General features: G+C 40.7%; 6 protein-coding genes across 12 annotated transcripts; 4 read left to right on the top strand and 2 right to left on the bottom strand.

Moving 5' to 3' along the window:
• Window positions 1-8: 8 nt before the first annotated feature.
• Window positions 9-8,136, bottom strand: Eif3l (eukaryotic translation initiation factor 3 subunit L). Its single transcript, XM_070670755.1, has 4 exons — window positions 8,021-8,136; window positions 1,987-2,203; window positions 408-1,868; window positions 9-237 (listed from the first exon to the last, which is right to left on the bottom strand). Exons 2-4 carry the CDS (start codon window positions 2,005-2,007, stop codon window positions 103-105), a joined length of 1,617 nt encoding a protein of 538 aa, XP_070526856.1. The 5' UTR covers window positions 2,008-2,203; window positions 8,021-8,136; the 3' UTR covers window positions 9-102.
• On the top strand, window positions 2,203-4,099 carry LOC139110755 (developmentally-regulated GTP-binding protein 2). The gene is made up of 5 exons (XM_070670773.1): window positions 2,203-2,406; window positions 2,586-2,893; window positions 2,967-3,397; window positions 3,484-3,685; window positions 3,805-4,099. Exons 1-5 carry the CDS (start codon window positions 2,343-2,345, stop codon window positions 3,889-3,891), a joined length of 1,092 nt encoding a protein of 363 aa, XP_070526874.1. The 5' UTR covers window positions 2,203-2,342; the 3' UTR covers window positions 3,892-4,099.
• On the bottom strand, window positions 4,107-24,149 carry Pmm2 (phosphomannomutase). Of its 6 annotated transcripts, none has more exons than XM_070670783.1 (10): window positions 23,998-24,149; window positions 23,572-23,666; window positions 22,947-23,041; window positions 22,645-22,839; window positions 22,304-22,571; window positions 19,687-22,198; window positions 18,961-19,313; window positions 9,352-9,824; window positions 8,628-9,057; window positions 4,107-8,136 (listed from the first exon to the last, which is right to left on the bottom strand). In XM_070670783.1, the coding sequence occupies exons 3-6, from the start codon at window positions 23,004-23,006 to the stop codon at window positions 21,930-21,932; spliced, it is 792 nt and encodes a 263-aa protein (XP_070526884.1). In that variant the 5' UTR covers window positions 23,007-23,041; window positions 23,572-23,666; window positions 23,998-24,149; the 3' UTR covers window positions 4,107-8,136; window positions 8,628-9,057; window positions 9,352-9,824; window positions 18,961-19,313; window positions 19,687-21,929. The 6 variants fall into 6 exon arrangements, with proteins under 6 accessions (XP_070526884.1, XP_070526880.1, XP_070526882.1 ...); XM_070670779.1 differs by having other exon boundaries at window positions 23,169-23,666; XM_070670781.1 differs by having other exon boundaries at window positions 23,572-23,870.
• LOC139110765 (uncharacterized) lies at window positions 9,457-17,934 on the top strand. The gene is made up of 6 exons (XM_070670794.1): window positions 9,457-9,778; window positions 10,919-11,443; window positions 15,507-15,787; window positions 15,954-16,148; window positions 16,302-16,592; window positions 16,741-17,934. Exons 1-6 carry the CDS (start codon window positions 9,457-9,459, stop codon window positions 16,885-16,887), a joined length of 1,761 nt encoding a protein of 586 aa, XP_070526895.1. The 3' UTR covers window positions 16,888-17,934.
• Window positions 19,752-21,865, top strand: LOC139110756 (methylglutaconyl-CoA hydratase, mitochondrial). The gene is made up of 2 exons (XM_070670774.1): window positions 19,752-20,500; window positions 20,958-21,865. Exons 1-2 carry the CDS (start codon window positions 19,752-19,754, stop codon window positions 21,115-21,117), a joined length of 909 nt encoding a protein of 302 aa, XP_070526875.1. The 3' UTR covers window positions 21,118-21,865.
• Window positions 24,150-24,247: 98 nt separating the features above from the next.
• Rpl9 (ribosomal protein L9) lies at window positions 24,248-25,674 on the top strand. Of its 2 annotated transcripts, none has more exons than XM_070670785.1 (4): window positions 24,248-24,371; window positions 24,785-24,923; window positions 25,139-25,466; window positions 25,551-25,674. In XM_070670785.1, the coding sequence occupies exons 2-4, from the start codon at window positions 24,786-24,788 to the stop codon at window positions 25,655-25,657; spliced, it is 573 nt and encodes a 190-aa protein (XP_070526886.1). In that variant the 5' UTR covers window positions 24,248-24,371; window position 24,785; the 3' UTR covers window positions 25,658-25,674. The 2 variants fall into 2 exon arrangements, with proteins under 2 accessions (XP_070526886.1, XP_070526887.1); XM_070670786.1 differs by lacking the exon at window positions 24,248-24,371 and adding an exon at window positions 24,510-24,533.
• Window positions 25,675-26,204: the final 530 nt, after the last annotated feature.

Raw genomic sequence — 26,204 nt, forward strand, 5'->3', positions numbered from 1 at the left:
ATAACAAATTAATTTCTGAAAAATTTTTATTTCCATTTTTTCTTTTTTTTTCTTTGACAAACGTACTGTCAAAATGTTGAGTAATAATTGTATAATATACAGTTAAATCTTTATATGATGCAGCTTGCGATTTAATTCTTCGAATTTTAATATTTTACGAATAAAGAAATCTCCATAACGATGCGCTACTTTCGTGTCAGCGATGTGAATCATATCATGATCGATATAGAAATCCAACTGGAAAAAAAAAAAGAAACAATTAATAAACAATTAATTATTATTAAAGAAAATGTGACTTGTGTGAAGAAAATTTTTTTCTTAGAAAAAATATCTGAATTAATTGCACAAGTAACATTTTTTGAGACATAGAGCAATGTAATATTATAATTAATATAAATAATAATTACCTCAGAACCAGATTGGAATTTTCCGTCTAATCCCGATGTACCTTTCGTCCAAACGATATTTTTCATTTTATGTTTGAAGCATAATAAATGAATCGTCAATGAATTAACCTCCTTATCGAGATCCCAGCCTTCGATATCGGATCTAGTATTGTTTCCCATAAACGTCGCTAATTTACTTAATGGCAATGTCGTGTAAAGTTTCAGGTACGAGCGAATAGTTGGTAACATCTTTTGCTGCACCACTTCGTCCATGAATACTTGAGTTTGATGTTTGATTGCTTCGCGAACGTAGTCCTCGTTTGGATTTTCCGGATTTGGCGATGTCAGAGACAAGAATTTTGGGCACGCAAATACGAAGCAATTCTCGAATTCGGTAAGATCGCCGTACTGCATTTTATACATTTTCTCGTGATAGTTTTTGTCCCGCAGAGCCTGCTGCAATCCTTCGTCTATACACTGCGGATGTAGAACCAGGCAAATGGCAAGCAGATGATACATCTGCTCGGTCTGCTTGTTAATTTGATCGTTCTGATAACTGCGTGTAGCGAACAGCTGCTTTGTGCGTTGAATGTATAAAAGGATACCAGAAAACGTTCTAATTGCGTCTGCATAACGACGCATCATCATGTATGCAAAGCCCACGTAATACGCCGTTGAAATTTGGCAGCCAGGCACATGGGAATACGCGCTCTTCTTGTAGAGTTCCACGTTTTCTAAGACCTTGATAGCTTGATAATAATCGCCTAGCAGAGAGTGCAGTCTCAGTAAACCGACGAGCGAAAAATAGCCAAGCATTTTATACAAAGAATGCCGGCCGAAAGCGCCAGCTACTGAATCTGGATCACCGCCGCTTGCATATACTTCCAATTGGCTCTTTATCTTCGACTTGTCGACCAGATAATGCAGGACGTTCAATACGCACAGAACGTCCCAGATTTTGTTGTGCGCGGTCAAATTCTCAATCTCATCTGGCGTCTTGTTAGACAGATTGGCGCGGTACTGGGCAAACGATTGAAATTGGTAGACAAACTCGTCGATGAGCTCCCAGAGCCATTGGTCGGGCAGCTCCAGCTGCACGGGAGTGTCGGGATGCAAGATGTAGTTAAAAAGATCGCAGTAGTTGTAAAAAGAATTAAGACGCTGCTCTAACGTCGGGCCTTGCATGCGCGCGTATATGTGACGGAAGTAGAGCTCCTTGTAGAGAGTAAGGAACACGGCGTCGTTGTCGACGATGTGGGCGATCGTCGCCGCGTCCGGCCACGGCGATTTGTCAAACAGCTGCTCCGAGATCTTGGGGAAGGAGTTCTCGTACAGATTCTGGATCTCGAAGATCATGCCCTCGTTGATGCAGTTGCGCAGGAATACCAGAAAGTTGCGCACCACTTCGGGCACCTGCCGATAGCTTGGCCGTTCATACTGATCATGAACATCCGGCGCTCCGTAATCGTCGTAGGCGTCGTACTACCGACAAACGCACGTAAGATTAAAAAGAATAGAGCGCGAACGGAGGGCCGAGATTAAAAGCATGTAAAACTTGATTTAATGTTGCAAAATTAGGATAAAAAAAATAGATAAGTACCTCGTTGTAGTCCTCGTACATCTCGCTGGAAATTGGGCGACTCGGAGATAACTTTAACCTCTCTTACGCGGAGGTGAGGAACAGCCACGAGCACGAGTCGGCTTTCTACTTGGAAGTGAAGTCGGTGGCGGGTTCTAGCGGACTTTGGTGAAACTCGGTGGAACTTCAATCCAAGCTGCTCCGAGAATACGGCATGATCGGCGCTGCTGTCACCACACTATAGAGCATAAGAGGACCACATTATAGAGCACCACACCAAATTGTCATCCCAGCAGCACGCGCTTGAATAAACTGTCTGTTGATCCTCCGATAGATGTAATAAATATATTGTTCACGAGTCAAGATTCAACATCACGATGGGAATATTAGAGAAGATCTCGGAAATCGAGAAGGAAATCGCGCGCACGCAGAAGAACAAAGGTGAGTGCCGGACCTCGACGTCGTTGGGTTCATGTATCCTTCTTAACCTATTTGTTCATATTCTTAACAATATTGCGGTTATAACGATTAAAAAAAAAAAAAAAAAAAAAAAAAAGACGAGGAAGCGAGGCGAGATTTAAATGCGACCATGCGATTGTAATCGTGAAATTTGATTGCAGCGACCGAGTATCATCTGGGCTTGTTAAAAGCAAAGCTTGCAAAGTACAGGTCCCAGCTTTTAGAGCCGTCGAAAAAATCCGAGAAAGGCGAAGGTTTTGACGTCCTGAAATCCGGCGACGCCAGAGTCGCGTTAATTGGTTTTCCGTCGGTGGGTAAATCGACATTACTCAGTACTCTAACTGCAACTGAGTCAGAGGCTGCATCTTATGAATTCACCACTCTGACATGCATCCCTGGTGTTATTGATTACAAAGGTGCTAATATACAATTGTTGGACTTGCCTGGTATAATTGAAGGAGCAGCACAGGTAAACAGACAGACTGAAAAGCTTCTGTAAAATTTTTTTTTATTTTATTTAATTATATTTTTATTAATTATAGGGAAAAGGACGAGGTAGACAAGTTATATCTGTTGCCAGAACAGCAGATTTGGTACTTATGATGTTGGATGCAACTAAACAGGACGTCCAGCGGCAGCTCTTGGAGAAAGAGTTGGAATCTGTTGGAATAAGACTCAACAAGAAGAAGCCAAATATATATTTTAAAGTAAAGAAAGGTGGTGGTTTAGCCTTCAATTCAACGTGTCCTTTAACAAAAGTAGATGAAAAATTAGTTCAAATGATACTGCACGAGTATAAAATCTTCAATGCCGAGGTGCTCTTTCGCGAAGATTATAGCGCAGATGAATTAATTGACGTTATCAATGCAAACAGAGTATATTTGCCCTGCCTTTATGTATATAATAAGATAGATCAAATATCAATAGAAGAAGTCGATCGAATCGCTAGACAACCGAATAGTGTTGTAGTTAGGTGAGATATAAAATCGTTATAAAATATCCGTATTTTTCGCACAAATATTTCGTTGGTCTCCCGTTAATCATTTTTATTTTTTACAGTTGTAATATGAAGTTAAATCTTGACTTTTTGCTGGAAATATTATGGGAATATTTATCCTTGATAAGGGTGTACACAAAAAAGCCTGGACAGCCGCCTGATTTTGACGACGGCTTAATATTGAGGAAAGGAGTAACGGTGGAGCATGTGTGCCACGCAATTCACCGTACGCTCGCACAGCAATTTAAATACGCTCTTGTATGGGTAAGTTATTAGATGGCCATAACCATGCGTCTATGTATATCTCGATAAACTATATTCATATTGATTTTTAAAATTAAAAATATACGCGTCATGTAAATTGTTTTTTTATTTTTTTTAAGGGCACGAGTACGAAATATTCGCCTCAAAGAGTAGGATTGCAGCATGTGATGCACGATGAAGATGTCATACAAATAATGAAAAAATAAAATTTAACAAATTTATAAATCCATAAAATAATGTGAATAGCAATATAGGTCTTACTTAGCCTTTTATGTACAACAAAAGTGCGAGCAAACTGCTATGTCGGGAAAAAAAAATTGACCATTTTAGGAGGAATGTATTTTAAATTACTTACTTATTTTAAAAGTCTTATGGTTTGCAGATCTTGTTCCAATAAAATTTGTTAAAAACAAATGCAATATTAATTATTCGACTACGAAGGAAATATATGTATTTATTATACATAAATCGTAATTAAAAATTTATACGCTAAGATTAAAGCAGTTTGTCTCGTCTCTTCCATTCTGGAAATAGATAGAATGTTTCAGGAAGAGCTTTTACTTTAAAACGATCAAATTTTTAACAAAAAAAAAAAATATATATATACAAATAAATGTACAGCAATTAGTGCACGATAAATTATATAATAATCGACGTTATATTACACAATCGGGCTAAATACCGAAATCGGTATGCCGAATTGATATTTCCGAGTAGGAAATTCGAGGACAGCGGCTTCGAACGTGCGAATTCTTCCTGTTTGCAGTCCTCGTGCGTGAATCAATGAATAATGAATGGCGTTCCCGCGGCACAACGCACTGCGAAGAATGCATGTGCGAATCGTACCACCGTGCCATTCTTTATTTTACTATCTTTTCCTTCGCCTTCTTTCCCTCTTTCTCTCTTCTCGCTCCTGCACCTGTTTCACTCCCTCGTTCTCCCGCCCCCTCCCGGCGGGGCGGGCGTATACGAAAATGCGTTCACCACTCTGAGCGAGACACACATCCTGATTACTAATTCACGTAGCCGCGGACTACTTCCCTGCCTCGTTGTGACACCAAATCCCATATTCCAGCCAGAATGGAGAGTCGGCGAGCCCGAGAGCTCGATGATCCACGCGAGCGAGCGATTCACACCGGATCTTAACGCCGCTGTATACGCGCCCACTATCATATAGGAAATATCTCTTCGGCGATAAATTCCGTGCCAGATGAATTCAGATGCGCTTTCGTCTTGACAAAAATTTACAACGCGCCGAAGAATTTTATCAGTTTCAAATACGTCTAGATAACGCAATGAAAAATTAGATCTCATTCTTTCTCTTATTTTTTCTTTCTTCCTTTTTTTTTCTGAGCCATTGCGCTTATTTTTCAATCGAGTATTGAATTACCGCTGGATTTTTGAAAATTAAAATACTCTATTGAATTTCGTTCTCATTGTCGGCTTTGATGACTTGTTATTTTCGTTTCTCCGGTTCAAGCGTCAGAAGTAGATAACTTGGGAAAGTACGAACAATTACGAGCAATTGCGATACAATAGTTACAATAAACGGAATCTTGAAATTGATCTGTGATGCAATCGATGTGCATTATCACGATTAATCTGATCGGGAGTTGATCGGACGCGGTCATTATCGCTCATTTCGCAGATCTATGTCACTCGAATACAATCGCGCTCTATTACGACTTTTATAGATTCTCATCGCTTATAACGACATAGAGAAACGAGATGTTATCCGGCATTAAAGGCCGTCGAAGAACCGGTGAGGACCAGAGAAGAAAATCTTTTCCTACATATTCTAAGAGAGCTCGACTTCGTCCAGCTCGTCGGATTTTTTTTTTAATCAAAATCGGTAGACGAAATGTAACACAATGAGCACTTCGAGAAAGATTATACGTGTGGGTTCCGCGATGATCATTGGGTGTAGTTTCGAAGCGTGAAATCGTCCGGCGTTCCACAAACAGGAATGTGTCGCGTAAAAATCCAACGTCGTCGCTTCGGGCATTAGATAGAGCGGATGCTGGCCGTATGATCGATCCATCAGCAGCTACCACTATGCCATCCGCAGGAAGAAGTTGCTCGGTATTTACAGTTAGACGATCGACCGGCCCGATGACGATCGAACGCGTTGCTTTCGCTCCTCGTTCTCCAGGCGAACGTTTTCATTTCTGCGATTCTCGTTTTAGTATTTAGCACCCGGTCGGAACCGAGTTCTCGGCGATGACCGAGCGTGACGATTATTTATTTAACAAAGGCACAACGGTAGAGCGATATCACTTTCGTATATGCTCCCAGTTCCCGGATTTAATAGAAATGTTAATAAAAATGATACGGAAATATTTCTTTTACGACACATTCGGAATAATTAAAAAATGTAGGCGAGAAACATTTTCTAATTCTTACTCTTTGAGGAAGAATTGATACATGGTATTATTTAGGTCAAATGTAAAATATGCTCTTTCAAGCCTTCGGCTACAAAACTGATCAGAGAAGAGAAGAGCGAGCCACACTCTCGCTCTCTGTTCCATATCACCGGATAGATTCAATTAGTTTACGTTAAGTTTATCTTATTAATTACAAAATATTATTTATCTAAAAAAAAAAAAAAAAAAAAAAATTAAAAATTAAGTACAAATAAATTATATAACAAATCAAAGAAATTCTTTCAAAGAAACTAAATTAAAACGTCTTCGATAAAACTCCTTGAAGTTACTTGTTCTTATTATTTTTGTCACTTGTCATCGCGATAATCATCTCGTGCCGGCAGATTGCTGGCTCGATGTCGAATATAATAAGAAAGTACTTCTCGATAAATAATATTGTAAAGTACGATTGTACAATTAATCAGCGTAATCGTTTTATATCTGCGATCGTTCGCATTAGGCCAGGCACCAATCATCCACATGCGGGACAACTGCTGTTAATTAGCCGCCTAGAGACCGGCCGAAACGTCCCGGCGATGTTCGCCTAGGTGATGCATTATTTATCACGAAAGTAGCACATCAAATAAGCAACGTCATCAAACGAAGTATTAAAATCTCCTCGCCAGAAGGAGCGAGAGTGACAATGATCTTTTAATGCGCGCCTGATTTATTTCAGATCTCCTTCGCGATAGATCATTTCAAATGTTTGCCACGCAGTGACGTTTTCGTGGAAGTTATAGAATTTCACTTTAAAGCGTGCCGATCAACCATCAAAATCAGAAAGCCTTACATTACAGTTTTTGCATCTCGAGAATTCCGAACGGGGATATGAAAATCTTTACGCGTGCAGTTTGCTTTCTCGTTTTGCTGAAATAACGCGGACGCTGCTTGGAGAGTTAGCTTTACCGTGTCTGACGTAATAAAAGCTTTTTCTTTTAATGCAAAAGAACAATTAAAAATACGGTGAGACTCTACTCGCGACGAGAAAAAGATTGCAGTCATAAAATGTAGGATCTTACATCAGGCTAGATATTAAATATAAGAATAGTTATTATAGAAAGTGGGAGTTTATGAGAAGCGTATACTTTGGAGAAAATTTAAACAAGTACTTGCTACATTTGCTTCCTTCTCCCCTTATCCCCACCCTCTATTCTTTTTTTTTTAACGTTGCTCTTTCTCTTTTTTAATCATCTACGGATTGGATACCCGGAAATCCTTTAAAAGCTCTATAATCTTGACGGATGTAAAATATGTACAATGCGCTCACGCACGCCTCGGAAAGGGAGAAAACACTCGGTCCGAGCCACGTGGAGAACAAGATAGATAGGCGGGTAGGTAGGTAGGTACGGTGCGAATAAACGCAGGAAGAGCACGACGACGACGAGAAGGAGGACGACGAAGGAGCATGAAAGGAGGTGGAGGTGCGGGTCGGTATAAAAGGGTCGCGTCGCGACCGCATCGTCTGTTTTAACACTCTCACCGGGGCCGCTCGGTGGATCGATCAGTGGAAGAACCGGGACGTATACGCGTGTCATCGTCGATCGTCGATCGTCCACTCCTCGAGAAGACGTAGAAAAGGAGAGTAGAGAGAAAGAGAGAGGACGAAAGACCAGAAGAGAGGTGAGTCCCCGAGGGATACCGGATACCCAGGAAAGTGGAGAACAAAGTGCCCGCGACGTCCTTCGTCAGAAGTCGCCGAACTGAGCCGGAAACGATTTCCGGTGAGGCCGGATCTGCACGTACGACCTTGACCAAGTCACTCGTTCGCTTATTCCCTTCCGTTCGCTGACCGATTGATTTAGCCGAAGGGCCGATTCTTTTTTTTCTTTTCTCTTCCTGAAGGCCCAAGTGATACTGTGTGCGACGCTAATACAGTGGGGTAATTTTCGGCGATTATTTCGTGTGCACGTACCTCGCGTTTGGAGGATCCTCTGTGAACTTGGCCTCTTCGGTTGAGTCTTCTCTTCTTGAATTTCGACCTCGTCGCGGGGTTACTTCCGGGTATCAGCGCAGTCGCGGAGTTCGAAGCTATAACGTGAGGCAGCTTTATTAGTAACGCTGTTTTTACATGTCTTTTTTCTTTTTTTTAATTAATTAAGCAAAAGGTAACAGAACACTTATTCGATTGCTATTTTAAAGGCTTGTTTATGTGTGCTGGAAATTTTTCACACCGATTAATCGCGTATTCGCGATTTTAATTTTCTGATAAATCTTTTATTCCTTTATTTCTAATTAGTGAAACTTTTCGTCACTTCTGGTTCTTTTTTAATTTTAATTATACTTTTACTAGCAATTATCTTTCAGTTTTCACAAAAAAAGTTTGTTTCCGTCAAATAAAAAATAAAAAAAGAAAAAAAACTTAATGTTAATTGTTTTCTATATCAACTTTTTGTACGATAAATTAATTGCATAAAAGATATACGCCCCAGCATCATTTGTAAATGTAGATTTTTTTTGTCGAAACGGCATTCTGGTTTTCTTCATTTACACGTTCATCTTTATTTCAATCTTTCTCTTACTTGTAGATTCGACCGTGAAACGACTGGAAGATGTACGGAAGACGTCATCGACTACCGTTGTTATTCTATCCGTAACGCTGTTCCCCTCAAATCTAGACATCCGGTTTATTGCGATGCGGCTCGTAAATCTCGTCCCGCAAGACGTTTCGCGTGCTCGTGCTCCGAAAGTTGAAAGCCATACGCTTGAGAATGCCGGGAGATGCTAGGTAACCCGTCTGGTTCATTATTGCGCGATCGATCGCTGGTCACGACACGGAAAATGTCTCCTCCGCGGGCGGAAAAAGATGCAATTCCTTACGGTTAACTTGTACCAGGCCTGGGTTAGTCGCGTATCGCGTCTCTAACAGTCGCACGTGCCGCTCATAACGGGCAACGTGCCGACGTCTTCCTGCCGATGTCACCTCATCGTCGGCCTCTCGTTCGCGAACTCCTGTACAGTAAAGCATTTCAAATCGATCAGTATCTCTCGCATTTATTTAAACCTCCGGTTTCACCAGCGCGAATTAGTAATCTAATGAACCGGTTAACTTTCAGAATCACTCACTGCCGAACATAAACCCGTTGCCAGAATTATATGTTAACAAACTTTAATTCTTTACGTACTGGCAGTTGCGACTCTGAAAAGTCAGCCCGAAATTAAACTAATTCGCGCTGGTGGAACCAGGTCCTAAATTAATAATTAAATAAAAAACTGTCGGCAAGAGAATTTGCCGGGTCGACGTACATTTCTATCTCGGTCCATTTTCCGAGTAGCGTTCACCGTTTCGGTCTCGGTCGTCAAAGTTGAGAAGACAATCGTTTCCACTCTTGTTTTTCCATTTTGTTTCTAATGCGTTCGATTAATTTTCGCAGAGCCATGAGATTAGCGGCAGTGCTGACGTTGCTGTGCTGTCTGGCGATAGGGGCACTCGCCTCACCGGTGCCCAAGATCGCCGACAGCAAGGTGTCGACTCAAAATGTCCTTGCAACTGGAAGGCAATCGCCCGAGGCGCCAGTCGCTGCTGACGATGACGACGACGACGACGACGATGACGACGACGTCGATTTAGATATCACCGACGACGACGACGACGATGACGACGACGATGACGATGACGACGATGACGACGATAGTGATTACCTGGAGCGCTTCATCGAGGATATACTCGGAGGTAAGAGATCACCTGCATTTTTTTATTCCATTTACTGTAGTGCACCCTGAAAAAAAAAAGAAACAGCGTGCTTAATAAAATAGAGAACGATGAATAAATGCTTAATTGAAAGATAAGAGAATACAGAATGAACATTTAGAGCGGAAAATCACCGATCTGTAAAAATGATTATCTTCCATTCGGCAGAATATTTTTTTTTTTTTTTTTACTTGATTAATATGTATTTTAACAAGATCCCGTTGTATCTAAACCTAATATTCAAACAGCAATTCTTATCGAATAAACTATTAAGTCTCCTATACGAAAACCGGGAAATAACCGAAGCTCGAATCCTCAACACATATTTGGCAAATTTCTTTGGAATGCAAAAAGAAATCAACTACTTGCTAATGAGTGAATTTATAAACGGTTTAATTTGCGTTTTCTTCCATGGAATCGTTTGCAAACTATGACTTGTGTGTTTTCTTTTTTTCTTTCTCGAGAGCTTGAGCAGCGAATCGATTTTTTTTCTTCCTCCGATTCGCGCGTTGGATCAGTTTCTTTTCCGTCGAATATCCGTGGACAATAGAAACTCTCGCAAACTGACACACACCGTTATGTAAACGCGACGCTTCGTATTGCCTGAGAATCTCTTTCTCACTTATATGTGCTCGTGCGTTATAACGGTACAGGGTACTTTGACTCGTCCAAATTAACATAAATCGACAGCGATCTCGGTTCGGAAAAAAAATTTCTACGCGCTACTTCTTCGCATTGACCTGAATACCAAAAGATAATCCGAGTTCTCTCGATTCCCGTCTCTTATGCAGAATGCGTTAAAATCACGAATGCGTAAACCTTGCGAAAGAGAATAAACTCATTACTCCGTGCACTCGGTAAGTACGATTTAGCAACGATTTGAATTGTAGCGAAGTTCTCTTCGCCCCCCGGTCGTATTCCTCAGCGATTCTCGGCGCGGCTAAAAGTTGCGATAAAAGAATAGACGTTAATCAGTTCCGCCGGGCTGTAATTTTCTAATTGACGTTTAAGCGGAGTTCCCTCTTACTTACGTAACTCTTCAGCTGTTCGCTTTGCTCGGTTTAATAATAATAACGCTTGCAAGTAAAATATATTAACTTTCTCCCGATGTGAATTTCGCAGGGGAAGATGACGACGACGACGACGAGGATGAAGCCGCCGCGGCGCCGGTACCAGTCGCGCCCGCGGCGGTACCAGCCGCCCCCGTTAATTCGCCCCAGGTACCGCTCGCCGTGGCGGCCGATCTGAATCAAGCGGCCGCCGAGGAGGCCGCGGAAGACGCCGCGTCGGCCGAGGCGTCCGACGACGACGCCGGGAGCTACGAGGACGAGGAGGGCGACGCCGCCGAGACCCAGGCCGCGTCGAACATCCACGAGACGACGTTCGAAGGTGCCGAGTCCGTCTCGAATCCGGTATCAGTCCAGGCCGTCGGAGCAGCGGCTTCGCCGGTCGGCGCCGTCGCGGCTGCTCCGTCCAGCGACGAGGACGACGACGATGACGACGACGACGACGACGACGTAGACCTGGACATCACAGACGACGACGACGACGACGACGACGACGAGGACGACGACGACGATGACGACGACGACGACGACGATGACGAAGTGGAAGACATCGCCGACATCGCCGACGCTAGGCACGCACGTGAGTTCAAGGGCAAGAAGGCCAAGAAACATAACGTCAAGCATACTCGCAAGTCGCGCAAATCGATCGCACGGTCGGCCTCTTCTTCTTCTTCACCCTCTACTACTATAACTTCCTCCTCTTCTTCTACTTCTTCCGCCTTGGCGTCGAAGAGCGTTTAGACCGAGTTGTCGAGAATGCCGGTAACAAATGCATCGTGATCCTTCGACTTCGCGCGCTCTCTTTGCCGCTGAAGTCGTTTGACTTTTGGCACGAAAGTTTCTTGGAAGTTTCATGGAAGTCATTGCACACCGTTCAGGCTGCCTGCCCGAATCGGTTCCATCGAACGTTTTCACGGTCGGTTCTCACGAGATTATTTATTAGAGCGGCTACGCCCGATCGCGATCAGCGTATCTTTAATATGAATATTTATAGCATTCTTTTTTAAGTAGTTATCGACGAAAAGAAGAACGGGAAGGTGAATTGTTTGCGCTATGTCCGCTTGATAGTTTCTCGATCGGGCGATCGAATTAGAAAGATCTTTTTCATAAATTATTCGACGAAAGTCCGCGCCAACAGAATTCTAATTTTCTGCAATATCGCGCATCGAACAATCACTTCGCTCTAAATTATTTCAAGCATTAGTTATTTATTATATTTATTAACGGCAATATCTCTATTTAAAGTCGCACCGCACAGACTGACACGTCCGGTCTCTTTGTAATCCTTCGGTTTCTCTCAGATGTTTCAAACGGTTCTATTCTTTTTTTTTTTTTTATATCACATGCTAATTTTGTAGGCTTTCAGATTTTTTTAGAAACTGTAGACACATCTTCTAGATTTTTTTATATATTTTTTTTTAGCTCCTTGTGTTGCATGGAGTAGTAGCATTGAAATTCCTTGGCTTGGTGACTTCACGTCACGTATTTTCCTCTTTTTTCCAACATTCGTGATCCATTTTACATTTAGCTGAATGAGAAATAAAAAAAAAAATATAAAAAGATATATAAAAAAAAAAAAATTAGAGAAAGAGAAAAATAGAAAGGAAGAGAACGGAAGGGGCGCGTACATGAGAGAGAAAGAGACCGAGATCTAGAGATATCACGTAGTCTCGTTTACAGGATCAAGAGACATCGAAATCGCCCACGTTAGAAAACAGAACGAGAAACTGATCTCGTCCTGTTTCTGTTCTGTCGAATTAGCAATAAGGTGCTTAATCCGGCAGGCGACTCGAACGCCTACGATCGATATTATTTTCAAGTGTAAATACATATCCAGCCACAAGGAAAATTTATCTCATCTCACATAGATTTTATACTTTGCGTCGCGTATTTATTAAAGTTGTTTCATCACCTGGCGGATTAAGCACGGTCGGTGGCGGTGTCGATTGCTCCGCGCGAATCGAGAGATATGTCTTTTCTTTTTTTTTTTTTTTCTTCCGCAATGTTTCTCTACTCTAGACCAAGACTTGTACAGAGACATTGTCCGTTCTGGATTGCAAAATACAAATAATTTATTATTTTTACAAAGTTGTGTGTACCGCTTATTTATTTCATACACCATTTTGTCCAGTCGCATTGAATCAGTCGATACGTCTTTGTGTCCAGATGCAATTACACGTGATCCAGGAGGATGAAATCTCTCTCTGCTTTCTTTCCGTCGAACGGATCTCGAGTCGCGGTTCTCTTTCGCTCGGGGTTGGAGATTGAGCTAATTTTCGGCGCGCGGAAATTTTTCGACTCTCGATGTAATCGCGGAACACGAAAGGGGGAAAACTTGAAGCCGATCGCGTGGGTAAATTCCGATTTTCTCGAATGAAATTCTCAATCTCGATCTCCGGCCAAGGGAAGGGCGTGTTCTCCGTCTCTTCGTGACGTGACGTGAACCCGCCTGGCTGTTTGAGCGCATTCGATAGACAGCGGCACATTTCTCTTTTCCTGACATCTCGTATCAGTTCGATATCACCTGCTTTTCTTGTCGCTCGTTTCTCACGAGATCGTAGCCGCCCATACTCGCTTCAGCTGTACTTTTTTTTTTTTTTTTCTTTCTTTTATCTGCCAGTAGACAATCGCGTGTTTGGTGGACGGTTTTGGACAATCGACTGCGACAACGTGTACCTGGACAGTAGCACGACATTCTCCCATTCCTCTCTCGTCCGCGCTCCTCAATCACCCTCACCCTGATATCTCCAAGTAGATTAGTAAACTTAGTAGTTAGTAACTAACAAGTAGATTGATAAGAAAAGTAGCTGAGATAACCCAGTCGAAAGAGAAACATTTTGGTTCGGCGGCACACTTTGCAACCCCTCTACTTTTGTTTAAAGCACTGTCGTAGTTATTTTACGTTCTTGTTACACGTGTAGTTTTGGTAGATTGCGTAGATCGATAGTTTGCTTTCACGTAATTTGTTCTTTATACATATTGTCCGCGCTTTTAGCAGCTCTACCTCGATCATCTTTTCTCAGTGCGACGCGGAGCGCTTACCTACATACCACGGATATTTTACTCGGCGCGTTTCGGTCTTGACGATAACGATTCGGTCCGGGTGATGCTTAATAAGAAGGGAACGAAGCCGCCGCGGGGGTTTCGACCGCGGTGCCGATCGAACGTATCGCTGCCATCAGTTTATGAAGTTTATGAACGGGGATTCTTAATTATCCGTCACGCGCCACATTCAATTAACTTTCTACATGAGTGCCGGGTTAAATCCAACAAAGGTGTGACCGCGTTGAAATTTTTTCCCGGCTTTCACCGGGAGTAGCCGGTCGAAAAAGAAACGAGGCCACCGACCCGGAGAACGTAAGCGACGTTACCGGAAGGAGTCTCCTCCAACTGCGACCCTGACCCACAGCCGAAGTTACGAAGCTGATGTCCTTCGGTATCCCTCACGTGGCACGCCTAAGCTAGTCGTTTAATATACGATCGCTCTTTAATCTTTTTTTATTCTGAATCTGGTTTGTTTCTCGTGGATGAGACCGAGACGAAGATTCCTTCTCGTCTCGCGTACTCTTTTTTTTTTTTTTTTTTTTTTTTTTTTTTTTTTTAATATTTTAAAAGCGAGGTTCACACCCGAGATCTCGCGAGCACTCGACGTATTCGTTTCTGCCAGAAGTAGACGACCTTGATATTGTCCGTGGCATAAGATTTTCATCCGTGGCACGGCGTCGTGACGTCCGAAAGAAAGTCGTGCTTACGTGCCGCGGGAGGTGCAACGACCGGGGGAGAGTTTTTAGGTAGGCACCAGTCGGATGGACCTGCGTGGCTAGATGGGTCTGTAGGTGAGTTATGTGGCGAAGAAGGAGGTCGTGGCCTAGATCGGGGACCAGTTTGGCCGCGCCGAAGGATTCCGATATACCGTTAACATTGTCGTCGCTTTAAGTAGGCTCCTCCTCGATCGGCGACCGCCGTTTCTTCCTTCCAAGGTAACTCGGCGGGAAGGGGAATGCGTTTCCCTTCATTAAAATCCAGAGACGGTCCGACGAGTCGCGGAAGGCAGCACCGGCCACGGTCCCACCCTGGTCAACGACCCGGACGAGACGAAATGACCTCACGAAAAGTGGTCTCAAGGACGCAATCAGGGCGCATTCCCGAAGCCGCTTTCTCCCCCCCTCTCTCCCCCTTCGATGCTTATCTCGAGTCGGAAATTGTTAGAGAGATCCATTATCTCTGGGTTAATAATCGGTGAGATTTTGATGGCTTTGGAAACTTACGACTTGTAAACTGATGGCTTTCGGAGAAACGATCGTCGTACGATGATGCTTGGTAGCGCTGACAGTAACATACATTTTTTTTTTTTTCTCTGTTTTTTTAGATAATAAAATACGCGATGTTTATAAAAATCGACGAACAATCGCTCGCCGTCGCGAATATAAATCAATCGGAAAGACCCGCGGGTCTAAAATAATAATTAATTAGTTTTAAATTACAGGGTGCTTTGTCGCGATCTCAAAGTAACATTTAAACTACTTTAAAATGCGAATATTATTTCGATGTTGAAGAAAATATTTCCACGTGGAGCTTTCGCGTGAGGAACATCCGGGAAAGTAGAGACTGCAAAATTGACGCAATTTCTATCAATGATTTAGGTGGCATGGACTCCGAATCGAGTGGCCACGTGCCAGCGATTTACGTGGCGAAATATAATCGTTTTGTCGACAATATTCTCGGCAAGATCAACAACATTCTGCGCGCTAATTACGAGCCGGTGACTGTGAAACTGACGAATCCAACATCGAGCTACAAAACGGGCAAGAACAAGAATAAGACCAAGAAGAAGGGCATAAAGAACGGTACTAAAAAGAGCGCCTCGAGACCGATCGAAGATTCCACCATAGCTGAAAAAAATGACAATGAAAATGACGTCGAGGTACGATACGCCCTGCAATTATTTTCTTTTTTTCCAATATTCAAATAATTTATACTATTAAGTAAATTTATTACTATTAATTTCCAAATTAATTTAAAAAGCGAAATAAACTTGTTAAACTCCAAAAAGTCAACTCGAATGAAACACGCCTGCTTTATGATTACAGAAAGTCACCCAGGCCACTGAATCAGTCGCAACGCCGATCCACGCGACGGAAAAGCAACCAGTTTTATTAGAGTCTTCCACAGAAAGCAGCGTGAGATCCAACACCAGACGTACGTCCAGCAAGAATAAGAACACCAATAAGAATCGCAAACGAACGAAGAACAAGACGAAAAATCAAAGCACCAACAAAAACAAAGTAATCAATCAATTATTAGTGAGACCACAATTTTTTCTATTATACGAATTTAAATCTAAGTTCTTGGATGTTTGAAGCTGGCACACAGGCAGCCTTTTAAGTGACGAACAAAAATTAAAAAATACTCAATTAATTTTTCACGCAATTTTTCAGACCAAGGCTAAGAGCAGACCGAAAGCGAGAGCCACCTTGTACGGATTGGCGTCTCTGCATAGGACGGGTAATGTATCGGTGAACATGATGAGCGATCACACGACAATTAAGACCAAGTTCAGCTTGGGACCACTGGTGCTGAAGGTCGAGAAAGAGTTCGGCAGGGCTGCGAAGAAGGAGCTGAGGAGCGCGACCGCCACCACGGCCGAGATGTCTGGCAAGTTGAGCTTGCGAGTATTGCACGGTGGCGCAGCGACATTGCATTCTATTCGAGTCTTGCAACCAAAGCAGGTACGTTAACATAGAGACTGAAACGAGTAATGAATACGTATGCGGCAGCAACGATTTAGCATATATTTCAATACATGTTTGCGCTCGCATATTAAATCAAATGTTTCTATCTTTTTTTTTTTTTTCTTTTTTTTCTTTTTTAAATCAGGTTCGAGTGGAAAGCCAGGACGATCACGACAGAACGCGAGAGTTTGTGTGGAAGAGATCGTCGCATATAGCGCATTTGGTGTCGCAGAAACTTTCCTCGGCCACCAGGTCAATGCTTCGACCACCGCCTGTTTCACCCGCAGCTTAAACTACATAATCCTGCCGCATCTTGGTCCAACCGAAACCTCTAGTAATTGCCGATCGTAACGGGAGCCGAGCCGTGAGAATTCGAGATTGAGGGTCAACGCGAGGGGTATTGTTTAACGAGGTTTGTCGCGCCCAAGTCGCAAAAGTCGCGCGGCCACTTCGATGGACTAGATTAATCGTAATTGGATTTATATTAATAAACCAATTTTTTTTTCCCCATTCGCGCGATAAGCTAGGCAGAGAAAGTAACAGGAAAATGTATACGCGATGTCCCACTTGCAACCGCGTTATCTTTTTAGACGACAGATCGGTCTATCAATTCGAAGTCGATTTTCCTCGAGAGAAATGTCGAGGCACCGATAGTTTCTCGGCTAATAATTCAAAATAAGAAGCTCCTAACGAACTAAGTTGCAGCGAAAGAGTATAACAAGAAATAAGAAATACATATTCAATTAATATACTCTAAGATCACAGAAAGAAAAAAAAAGAAAAAAAAAAGATTGACTTCAAAGATATAAGAAAAAAAAAAAAATTTTATGTAGATGAGAAACATTCTACATAATAAGAGTTTAACGTTGGACCAAACCTCGGCCGTATTTTATTTATTAATTATTTATTTATTTATTTGTCACGTAGTTCGTAATTCGTCTTCAGAAAGTCTGATATATGTATTTCCTTCTAGAAATGCGGTCGAATGTCGAAACACATAAATGCAAGCCATTATACGTTAAGTTGATCTGTTTAGATTAATGTATATAATCTGCCAGAATATTAGAATATAAAATATATACGCGACAAAGCGATGTGTTCAGTCTTATATTCCATTAATCTTTGCGCGTTCTACTTTGCAATTAAAAAATAAAATAAAATAAAATAAAATAAATTAAAAAAAAAAAAAAGAAAGAAAGATTTCGTCATTCTGTTGCATTTTATATTAATTCTATTTTAATGTACGTTAATTAAAGTAATGCGCATTTTAAAATAAAGAATACCTAGCTTAGTAAAATTCCAATTATATGTACACTTACACGAATAAAAAAAACAATTTATATGTTTGCATTTCATAATACGCATGTGTTATATGTTTCAGATAAGATATGCGCTTTGTGTACGAGCGAGACCGGGTTAAAAGTTAAATAATCTTCAAATTAAACGTGTTTATCGCGTCAATAATTTAAATCGACAAACGTAACGATACATAACATCGGCAGGATTTCTCAACTTTCGTCGCAGGAGAGAAATTTCATCGCGCGAGTCCTCTTCATAAGAAAGTCGCGCCGCTACGTTTTTTATATAAATATTATAATTCGCGCAAAATCTGCATGTCACTTCCGTTCGCGTCACGATGACACGACACTTTTCAACGTCATCTTTATTTAAGTGTTAAAAGTAGGCGCGTTTCTTTCTCAGCGCGGCCTCGAGTAATCAACCTATCCTAATCTTTCTTTCTTTCTCTTTTTTTTTTTCTTTCTTTTTTCTACTTTTGTGCGACGCTATCATACTGCGACGTGGAAAAGCAAAGAGAGTATCTACAACGATAAGATTCCCTTCTCTGGCCAGGATTTGACGCGACGGTGGCTTCGCTGCTGGAATTAAACACACATTTGCATACAAACGTTTCCCTCGGCGTGTTCGCTGCGATGCACGCCTTATGATCCGATTCCTAACTGATAACGAAGTTTGTTTACGGTTTCGCTGTAATCTAATGCGGCCTCGACACCGGCGGTTACGTAATTAATCTATCGCCGAGGAGATTTCCGTGGATTTTACTCTTCGGGAATGTCGAAGGGAGAAACTATGACGCCGCGACGTCGCAAGGTTAAGTCAGAATTCGGTGCAACGGTCGCTTGAGTAAGCAATGATGAAATCACTCGGCCTTCCCTGCCGATCTCCCGAGAGCTTCCGCGCGGCTCAAAGGCCGACGTTTTCTTTCGTACGATTAAATTAAATCTAGTGGCATAGATAAAGCGGCGGAGCTTTGATTTTCTTTTCGCTTCCGGTCTGTCTGTCGAAAGCGCGGTCCAGTTTATCAAATCGAAAGCAGGAAGAAGAGCGATATAAGCGTAAGACTTACCTTGTAAGAGGCATTTTCGTAGGGCAGCGCGCCGAGAACGCATGCGCGATTGATCCGCGTGTTGCTTTCATTGGCGCCGGCCGTCGTAGAGGCGAGGATAAGCAAACAGTCGTGGTCGCAGCTTCGACGCGGTCGTGCTCGGACGCGGGAGAGATTCGCGCGTCCCTCGTCCCCGCGCCGCGGCTCGGTCTTACGCACTTTTCTCCAATCCATCCCTACCACCGTCGCCGTCGTCGCCGTCGCCGCCGTTGCTGCAATACCGCTGTGACCAGGGCCTGTAAAGTCCAAGGAGTCGCGCGAGTACAGAGGCACTCCCGCGCGATCAGCTCGCAATTAATTTAAACGCTCGCGACCTGCGGAGAAAAAAGAAACTAAGAAAGATAGAAAGAGAGAGAAAGAGAGAGAGAGAAAAAAAAAGAGAAAAAGAGAGCACGCTTCCGCGAACGGACTGCGACGCAAGCCTCCTGCCGCATCTTAATCCCGAAATAGGATCAAGGATAACGTCGTCGTAAACTTTTTCGCATCTACCACAACGCCGTGGAAGGGCTGAGAAAACCGGTCGGCTGCATTCAAGTAAGTCCTCCCGAGAGATTATCATACCGCTTAAACGCTATGTTGAATCCCGCGAGACGCCGCGTACATTTAAATAGCCACCGCGGAGTGATAGAAAACGAGCTAATTCAATTCGATAAGATACACGTATTTAATCGAGAATAATATACTGACCTTGCTTTTCCAGATTTATCATTTTATAAAGAGATTCAGCTGCGAATAAACGGCCTTTTCACAAAATGGCTTCATTAGTGACGACCGTCAGAACAACCAGGTCCTTCCAGCATTTATGTGCTTGCGCCGTTAGGACGCTGACCACAAGCGCAATGCCAAGTCCCACGGACGAGGGAAAAGAGATAATCGTCAATTATTTGGACGGTAAGGACAACGGTATCGCCGTGCTAGGGCTGAACAGGCCCGCCGCCCGCAACTCCTTGGGGAAGATCCTGATCTCTCAGTTTAACGAGGCGTTGGACTCCATCAGGCAAAACAGCAAGCTCCGTGTGCTGATAGTACGCAGCCTGATTCCGAAAGTGTTCTGTGCCGGGGCAGACCTACGGGAAAGATACAAAATGGATAATTCCGAAGTGAATCGATTCGTATCCACTCTGAGAGATCTCATGTCCAAGGTGGAAGCGCTGCCGACGCCGGTAATATCGGCGATCGATGGCTTCGCGCTGGGCGGAGGATTGGAGCTCGCGCTGGCTACCGATATCAGGGTCGCTTCAGCCGAAGCCAAAATGGGCCTTATAGAAACGAGTCTGGCGATAATACCGGGCGCCGGCGGGACACAGAGACTTCCAAGGGTAATCGGCTTAGCCAAGGCTAAACAGTTGATTTATACCGCACGAATTCTAAACGGCGAGCAGGCGATGGAAATCGGTCTCGTGAACGAAGTGGTTTCTCAGAACACGGTCGGCGATGCGGCTTACCAAATGGCTCTTTCAATCGCGAGAGAAATTCTACCCAACGGTCCGATCGGTGTCAGGTGAGTTACCGATGTTAAAGCGCTAAAAACATAATTATTTAATATTAATTTTTGTAAATAAATGCATAATATTAAATAGAAAGATAAAAGACATAAAGTAAAATCTAAGAAATAAGAATTTAAAGAATTAACAATTATCAACGTTGTCGAAAAAAAAAAAAAAAAAAGTATAATTATGAAACCGAAATCAAAATTTGTATAACACGTTAAATCGCTGTAATTATTATCTGTATAAGCACGGATATTTAAACGTCACAATAATGCTTACTCACAATCGTTAATACAATCACTTGCAGATTACATAATACACATCACACCACGTATGTTTATCTACTCATGCTTATCGAGCGTGAGTAAGATGTGCCTTTTCGAGTGTTATATTTTACTAACAACTTTTGTTAGCTGACGCAGCGCAATACTAAATTACAAAATTAATTTTTTAATTTTGTCATTTTAGAATGGCGAAAGTAGCTATATCTACAGGTATGGAAGTATCTCAGGAAGACGGTATGCAGATCGAGAAACAGTGCTATAGTAAGATTGTGGAAACGAAGGACAGAATTGAAGGACTCGCTGCATTCGCAGCCAAGCGTGTACCTGTCTACCAAGGAGTATAAAATTCAGGTGCCATAATACTTTACTTTAAATATCGCGAACAGAATATATTTTATATTGAGAAATATACATATTAACGTTTACTATAGTATATATTAATTTTAATATATATTTGTAATATTTTATTAAAATAAAAAATTCAGTTAAGTTGTAAAATGAAAGTTACTTAAAATGGTAAAGGCTTAGCATTGCGTTTTAAGCAAGTTGCAGCGACAGCTGTTACAAATTTGACCTTGCAGGTTTGCTATTTACATATGCTAATGCGCGCCTTTATATCTTGTTAACAAGAAAAAAAAATTCTACATCACATTGCACCGTCTTCCAATAAATACTATAACTTTTTTTTTTTTTTTAATGTTATCACCGTTATTATTGGACATTGTTTTAATATATGTGTACATATGGATATGCAAGTGCAATGATATGTATGTGACTCTGTATGCACATGTAAGACTTGCGAGTGGAAATCATTTGCGAAAAAAAATTGATAAAATACTATTTACCATGCCAATAATCTCTTTTATTTAATATTTATAATTTCTATGTATTATGTGATGATAAGATAATTGAAAAAAATTAGCATATGTACAAATATATTTATAAGTGCGTGTAAAAACAATTATGCCTAGATTTTTTAAGTGCTAAATAATTCTATTTAAAAGATAAGAATTATATGCTATATATCGTCAAGAATGTCTATATATCTGACTAAAAAATTATTTTTGATAAAAATTAATCTATTGCACGGTACCATATAATATTAATTAAAAATGCACATTTACCTCGATCTAGAAAAATACTTTTCAGGGTTTAGCTATAAAACGCATTGCATGGAAACGTTGCTCTGCTCTTTCTCTCTGTTCTCTTTTACAAGCGTTAGAAGGACATTTAATTGATTTACGGTATCTTTCGGGCCAGTGACACGATGTCCTATCGTTAAATCACTTTCGTAAATCTCGTAATCGTTACCGCCTTCGATTGTTTTATCACCGAAGAAGTGTATTTCATCATATCCCTGAATATGACGTAAGCAATATGTTTTATCCCAACCAATGGGAAAAACATCGAAAGAGATTTGTCCCCCTTGGAAATAAAATTTTTTTTAACTTGCTTGTCATAATTTATACGTAAAAAATTTTAGCGTTAATTTGCAAATTCACTATAATTTCTATAAGCCATGTTACTTACCAATACTGTAAATCAAACCCAAGTCAGGAAATTCTTTTTTAAGAGCTTGTATGAATTTTTCACGAATATGATGCTCGTTATCGTATTCGTTGAATTGTTCACGTTCTTTCTTAGTGCAATTCCGTCCTACTGGTGAAACGTTTATGATACCTTTTCGGAATTCAATGAATGTTCCCCGCTTAAATGGCAGTTTCAACTCGGATATATATCGCAATGAAAAATTTATAAAGTCCTGCAGGGAATCTTCTCCAAGCATATTCTGAATTGACTAAAATTTAATGCGCGTTATAAAAGCGAGTATATTATCTTTGTTGTTCTCGGTGACTATTTTACCTACTTACTTGCGATGGTAGAGCATTACCATGCTTAAAAGCGACAAGGCCATTCTCTGCAAAGACATACTTGTACTTTTCAAAAATGTGCTCACCACCAAGCTGTTCTTGAATTTTCCATAACATAGACCCACCAACTACAGCTATGTCAAATTCCTTTTTTACAGTTTCATAAAGAAACTTTTCAACACTAGGAGTGATTGGCTATAAAACATAACAATAAATCTGTTACAACAGATAGATAAAAAGGTAATTTGAGAAGATGTATAATCTCGTTTAGGTACGATTTTGTAGCATGCAAAATATAATACCTGCTGTGGTTCGGTGATCGTGCCGTCTACGTCGAACAGGCAAATAATTTTCTTCGACATGATGTAATTTTATACCGTTGAAGCACTCGAGCTCTCTAAAACATATCACATTTTGTACACACGGAAATATTCACAAATGATTGAAAAACATTATACGCGACATAAAACAATAATGGGGAACGTCCTTAAAATTATGTTAAACGATAGCATTATCTTATTTACGAGTAATTAATTTCCAGATGCGGGTGATTATCGAAGAGTAGGATTTAAAATCACGTGCCGAGCTGCCGAGTTCAAGAGACAGGTTAACGATTGCCTCATCTTCCCCCTCTACTTTTTTTAGTCGAGATAAATAGAAAATTAGTCGAGACCGTTCGCGAGCGATGAATAACATACTTTTTGGCGTTTATTTCACATTTATAATTAATTACAATAATGCACATTTATATTACAGCAAAGCGTACGAAGCTCGCGTCAAGCAATTAAATTAAAAACGTACAAAATAAAGCGTTGAAAGAAAAAGCAAGCATACATGTATTCCAGCGTATTTGGAGGAACTCGGAATCACCGGAGAACACGTCCCAGAAACGTTGACATACATGACGCAATTGTCGGCATCACTTACATGGTCATTGGCGGCAAAAGGTTACGTTCAGCAAAATACGAGGAAAAAAATTTGGCAATCGCGAAGAGGACGGCCTTGTCCTCCGATATCCGTTCCTATTATTTTACAAATTATTAATTTTATAAAATTGGTACTTGCGAGGTTAGAAACGTTTAGCAAATCTATCATTTCACTTTCTGTTACGCCAATGGAGGTTGCGCAAAAACTGTTGGCGCATATCCTCTCTCCCGCGCAACCTCCAGTGACGCAGAAACAATTGAAATCTTCGAGGATGAAGCGAAGCGACCGTTACGGGCTGTCTAGACAGACACAAATTTGCATAAATGCATAAGAAAATGTGAGAAAATGAATTTCATTGTCTTGAGTATTTGAATACCTCGCAGAGAGAATCAAGGTAAGAGTTTGGACGCTGAAATATATACGTACTTTGATTGAAATTACGCCAAAGCTTTATCTTTGTACAGGAATCAATATCGATGTCGACGAGGTTCTCTTTCGCCCTTACAAGCTGAATCGTACGCCGAGATCGTAAATTCAACGATACATCGTAGTCTTGAAAAGGTAATTATTAGACATCTTGACCGTTGCCGGTGCCGTGAACGAGTGAAACTTGCAGATGCACTTTCGTTGAACAATTGCACCGTTTTAATATGGCGGCCGATGGTGCTGCCTTTGTCGTAGAATTTCCGCGTCGGTCGCCATAAAATGGTGGGAATGCATCCGCCATTTCTGGTAAAGGCCTCTTCTTGACGAATCGGTCTTTCGTGGTCTTGCCGTTCTAGGTCTGAGACAGTCGCCAGGTAATGGAGATTTTATAACGAAAAATACTTCTAATCCGCGACAATCAACCGCTCGATTGTATCCTGCTAATGCGACTATGCAGATTTTAGCATAAGTATTTCTCGTTCTTGCGCTATGAAATATTATTTTTGTTATTAAGCGCTTGAAGCCGATGCATACGGGTTCGTAGTTTTCGCTTTGAGAGAATTACATGCAATTCTTATCTTGATAAATAACCGGAATTGCAGAGAAAAAATTAATACATAAATGTCTAAATATTTATTGCACCCGATACCTATAAATATGTAATTTCTAGCACTGTTGATTCTAATTTATAGGTTAACACGTTTGCTGTATTGAGATTTGTCAAATTTTTTATTAGAAATGTACGAGATAATTATTTCGTTTTTACTAATTTATTTGTATGTTACAGAATGAAGCAGATCGTCACTAATCAAATGGTCAAAATCCCAGAGGGATTGACAGTTACCGTCAAATCCCGACTGGTGACGGTAAAAGGACCAAGGGGTGTCTTGAAGCGATCTTTCAAACACTTAGCGCTTGATATTCGTGTAAGTAGCATTTTTATTACAAACATATACCGTTTTTCAAGGATTTTTTAGTAGTTTTATCATTTTAAATAATTAAATAAACTATTGAAATTGTATTTGTTGCAATGAGAATACAGATTTACCTTTATTTTTTATAATTTTGCATTTAAAATATTTTTAATTTATGTCGGCATATATAACATATTTATGAGAATAAATATTTTTTTTTACATTAGATGATCAGCCCAAGATTGTTGAGAGTTGAGAAATGGTTTGGTACAAAGAAGGAATTAGCAGCTGTTCGTACTGTTTGCTCACATATTGAAAATATGCTTAAAGGAGTAACAAAGGGCTATCAGTACAAGATGCGAGCAGTATATGCCCATTTCCCTATTAATTGTGTTACTACTGAGAATAACTCAGTTATTGAAATCCGTAACTTTTTGGGGGAAAAATACATTCGTCGTGTAAAAATGGCACCAGGTGTTACTGTTGCAAATTCTGGTAAGCAGAAAGACGAATTAGTTATAGAGGGTAACTCTCTAGAAGACGTATCACGTTCAGGTAAATATCAGCTATTTATACAAATTTCGATAGTTTTTAAATAAATAAATTTAACAGCGTTAATAAATATATTTTATATTTTAGCTGCTCTTATCCAACAATCAACAACTGTGAAAGACAAGGATATTAGGAAGTTTTTGGACGGACTCTATGTATCCGAAAAAACAACAGTTGTACAAGACGATGAATAAAGATTTTTAGCGTATAAGTAATTAATTTAATTTAATAATACTAAAATATTTTTATTGATCCAATATAAAAATAGTTTTTAAATTTTTTTATTAACTTTACTTCGATATCTTTAGATTACGCAAAAGTATCCTTTATTAAAAGTATCCTTAACTTTTATTATTTTTTTTTTTACTGCTTTAAAGAAATACGCGCGATATAAATAGAAATATTCGTTCGAGAACATAATTTATCCTTTATTAATTTCTCATAAAATTCTGCGTTTTTACGCAGGTAGATATATGATCTTTCTTAATTGAACTGTGCTAAGAATGCTTGTAACGTTATCGAAGACATGCGAATATAGTTGATACAGTTGCGAGGTCGGGTCAATGGTCGTGCATCTTATTGTGATAGTAATAATCAAAGCGAACATTTATTTTAACAATATCAATGTATTATTTCACTCCACACGCGGAAACGGAACATTATTAACGTTGACAAGAAGCACGACCAAAGAAAATACAAGATAATTTTTTCTCTGCAACATAATTTTTTGAAATTAATTTA

The sequence above is a fragment of the Cardiocondyla obscurior genome, linkage group LG21 (assembly GCF_019399895.1).
Source record: "Cardiocondyla obscurior isolate alpha-2009 linkage group LG21, Cobs3.1, whole genome shotgun sequence".
Lineage (NCBI taxonomy): Eukaryota > Metazoa > Arthropoda > Insecta > Hymenoptera > Formicidae > Cardiocondyla > Cardiocondyla obscurior.

Excerpts from the sequence above, each read along its gene's own strand:
- Eif3l (XM_070670755.1), bottom strand. The coding sequence starts at position 2,007 with ATGTACGAGGACTACAACGAG. Across the intron at positions 1,869-1,986 it reads TGTACGAGGACTACAACGAG|TACGACGCCTACGACGATTA; the intron begins GTACTTATCTAT and ends GTTTGTCGGTAG. Across the intron at positions 238-407 it reads AATTCCAATCTGGTTCTGAG|TTGGATTTCTATATCGATCA; the intron begins GTAATTATTATT and ends TTTTTTTTCCAG.
- LOC139110755 (XM_070670773.1), top strand. The coding sequence starts at position 2,343 with ATGGGAATATTAGAGAAGATCTCGGAAATCGAGAAGGAAATCGCGCGC. Across the intron at positions 2,407-2,585 it reads GCGCACGCAGAAGAACAAAG|CGACCGAGTATCATCTGGGC; the intron begins GTGAGTGCCGGA and ends ATTTGATTGCAG. Across the intron at positions 3,398-3,483 it reads CCGAATAGTGTTGTAGTTAG|TTGTAATATGAAGTTAAATC; the intron begins GTGAGATATAAA and ends TATTTTTTACAG.
- LOC139110765 (XM_070670794.1), top strand. The coding sequence starts at position 9,457 with ATGCGTTCGATTAATTTTCGCAGAGCCATGAGATTAGCGGCAGTGCTG. Across the intron at positions 9,779-10,918 it reads CATCGAGGATATACTCGGAG|GGGAAGATGACGACGACGAC; the intron begins GTAAGAGATCAC and ends TGAATTTCGCAG. Across the intron at positions 16,593-16,740 it reads GAGTCTTGCAACCAAAGCAG|GTTCGAGTGGAAAGCCAGGA; the intron begins GTACGTTAACAT and ends TTTTTAAATCAG.
- LOC139110756 (XM_070670774.1), top strand. The coding sequence starts at position 19,752 with ATGGCTTCATTAGTGACGACCGTCAGAACAACCAGGTCCTTCCAGCAT. Across the intron at positions 20,501-20,957 it reads AACGGTCCGATCGGTGTCAG|AATGGCGAAAGTAGCTATAT; the intron begins GTGAGTTACCGA and ends TTGTCATTTTAG.
- Pmm2 (XM_070670784.1), bottom strand. The coding sequence starts at position 23,006 with ATGTCGAAGAAAATTATTTGCCTGTTCGACGTAGACGGCACGATCACC. Across the intron at positions 22,840-22,946 it reads CGATCACCGAACCACAGCAG|CCAATCACTCCTAGTGTTGA; the intron begins GTATTATATTTT and ends TATGTTTTATAG. Across the intron at positions 22,199-22,303 it reads GGGTTTGATTTACAGTATTG|GGGGACAAATCTCTTTCGAT; the intron begins GTAAGTAACATG and ends TTTATTTCCAAG.
- Rpl9 (XM_070670785.1), top strand. The coding sequence starts at position 24,786 with ATGAAGCAGATCGTCACTAATCAAATGGTCAAAATCCCAGAGGGATTG. Across the intron at positions 24,924-25,138 it reads ACTTAGCGCTTGATATTCGT|ATGATCAGCCCAAGATTGTT; the intron begins GTAAGTAGCATT and ends TTTTTACATTAG. Across the intron at positions 25,467-25,550 it reads AGAAGACGTATCACGTTCAG|CTGCTCTTATCCAACAATCA; the intron begins GTAAATATCAGC and ends TTTATATTTTAG.